General features: G+C 41.0%; 1 protein-coding gene across 1 annotated transcript in view; it reads left to right on the top strand.

The window, feature by feature from the left end:
- LOC103366019 (PH and SEC7 domain-containing protein 1) overlaps positions 1 to 1,882 on the top strand; it is a 74,237-nt gene that overhangs the window by 19,816 nt on the left and 52,539 nt on the right. Inside the window, exon 6 of the mRNA XM_008293630.1 lies at positions 838 to 896. Coding sequence (XP_008291852.1) covers positions 838 to 896 — 59 coding nt within the window. The remainder of the gene's footprint in view (positions 1 to 837; positions 897 to 1,882) is intronic.

Consider the following 1,882-nt stretch of genomic DNA (forward strand, 5'->3'; position numbering starts at 1 on the left):
GGTGGCAGCATCATGATGTAATGCACGGTGGTGACAGCATCATGATGTGAGGCACGGTGGTGGCAGCATCATGATGTGAAGCACGGTGGTGGCAGCATCATGACGTGAAGCACGGTGGTGGCAGCATCATGATGTGAAGCACGGTGGTGGCAGCATCATGATATGAAGCATGGTGGTGGCAGCATCATGATGTGAGGATACTTTTCAGCAGAAGGCTCTAGAAGGCTTGTAAAGGTAGAAAGTAAAATGAATGCAGGGAAACCAGTGCAGTCTGTATGAGAACTGAGACTTTGAAGAAGATTTGTTTTCCAGCAAAACAATGAAACATACAGCCAGAGCTGATCATAAATGGCTTAAAGACAACAAGATGAATGTTTTGGAGTGTCCAAGTCAGAACCCAGACCTCAGTCTTACTGAGAATTTGTGGCTAGACTTGAACAACCTGAAAGTTATTCAAAGGAGAATAAAAAACATTGCAGTGTCCAGATGTGCAAGGCTAATTAAGGACCATCCACACAGGCTCAGTGCTGTAATTGCAGCCAGAAGTGCATCTACTGAATACTGGGGAGTGAATACTGATACAATCACTTATTTTATGTTTTATATTTTTAATAAATAGCGATGACTTTCTACAAATGTGTTTTCACTTTGACAAGAAAGAGTCTTTTTTTGTCAATTCTTGCCAAAAACGCCCAATTAAATGACCATGATTCAGTGTTTAAAAGCAATAAAGGGAGAACACTTCTCAGAGGGGTGAATATTTTAACAGACGCTGCGTGTTTAAGCGAGGACGGCTCATTGTGCAGGTACAGCTAACGATGTTTTCTCATTCTCTAGATGCGGTCCACACTCTCACCTGCGCCCTAATGCTGCTCAACACGGATCTACACGGTCAAGTAAGTCATGATGTAATCCTGTGTGTGGACGCCTGTACGTATGAAAGTGAAGCTGCCGTACGGAAAGTGTGCAAACGCTTGCCGAGGCGCACAACAAACAAAGCAAAGGAAGGTTTCGAAAGCTGCGTTCTCGTCAAAAGCCTCTTTGATTAAGTTTTGTGAATGTACGAGCGAGCGTCGCCATCTGATCTGCAGGTCCGCCCGCTGAGCTTCTTTCACCATCATTAATCTGCGGCTTTTATAGTCAGAGCCTCCCTTTTTGCAAATCTGGGCCATTGGCGGCTCTTTTCTCTGTGATAGTGCAGCTCAGTGGATGAATGATTAATTAAAGCAGCTATCGAGGTGACGGGATTGGGGATGAGCTCCGAGAGGGAAGAGCACATCAGGAAAGTTTCAGCGCATTTAAAAGGGATTTAAATTTGACTTTTGTTGTTACTGTCGGCGGAGCTCTCCTCGTTATCATCATTATGACGAGCGAGGGGACTGATTGATGCACTGATACAGGATTAGGGCAGATTAGCGTTTTGATTATTCCATCATTTGTCTGGAAAATGACAGAGAATGTGCGTCATCGTGTCCCTGAGTGCAACTTTTTATGCTTGTTTTGTCCAAGTTCAATGTAGAATGAAATAGAAATGGAAAAAAAAAGGCAAATTGTCACATTAGAGAGGCTGAATTGTTGCACTTTCTTGAATAACTTGCAAAACTGTTAAAATTGCACTTGTAATTGGTTATTAAACTCATTTAATTTTTTAAAAATGGGAACATGAGTGTCCATAAAGCGCCTCAAATTCAGTCCAGACATGAAAACGTTTCTTGTGTCTAACTTTAGAAATGAAAGCACGTTTATTATTTTTTTTATTAAAACAGTTTTGTGGCATTTTGAATCTCTTGAAACCTATAAAAAAGTTTTAAAAGCTTTTAAGTTGAAATACAGATTCTAACATTTTAGGGTGATTTGAATTATAAGATGATGTTAAAAGAAG

Source organism: Stegastes partitus, unplaced genomic scaffold, assembly GCF_000690725.1.
Source record: "Stegastes partitus isolate 25-593 unplaced genomic scaffold, Stegastes_partitus-1.0.2 Scaffold898, whole genome shotgun sequence".
Classification (NCBI taxonomy): Eukaryota; Metazoa; Chordata; class Actinopteri; family Pomacentridae; genus Stegastes; species Stegastes partitus.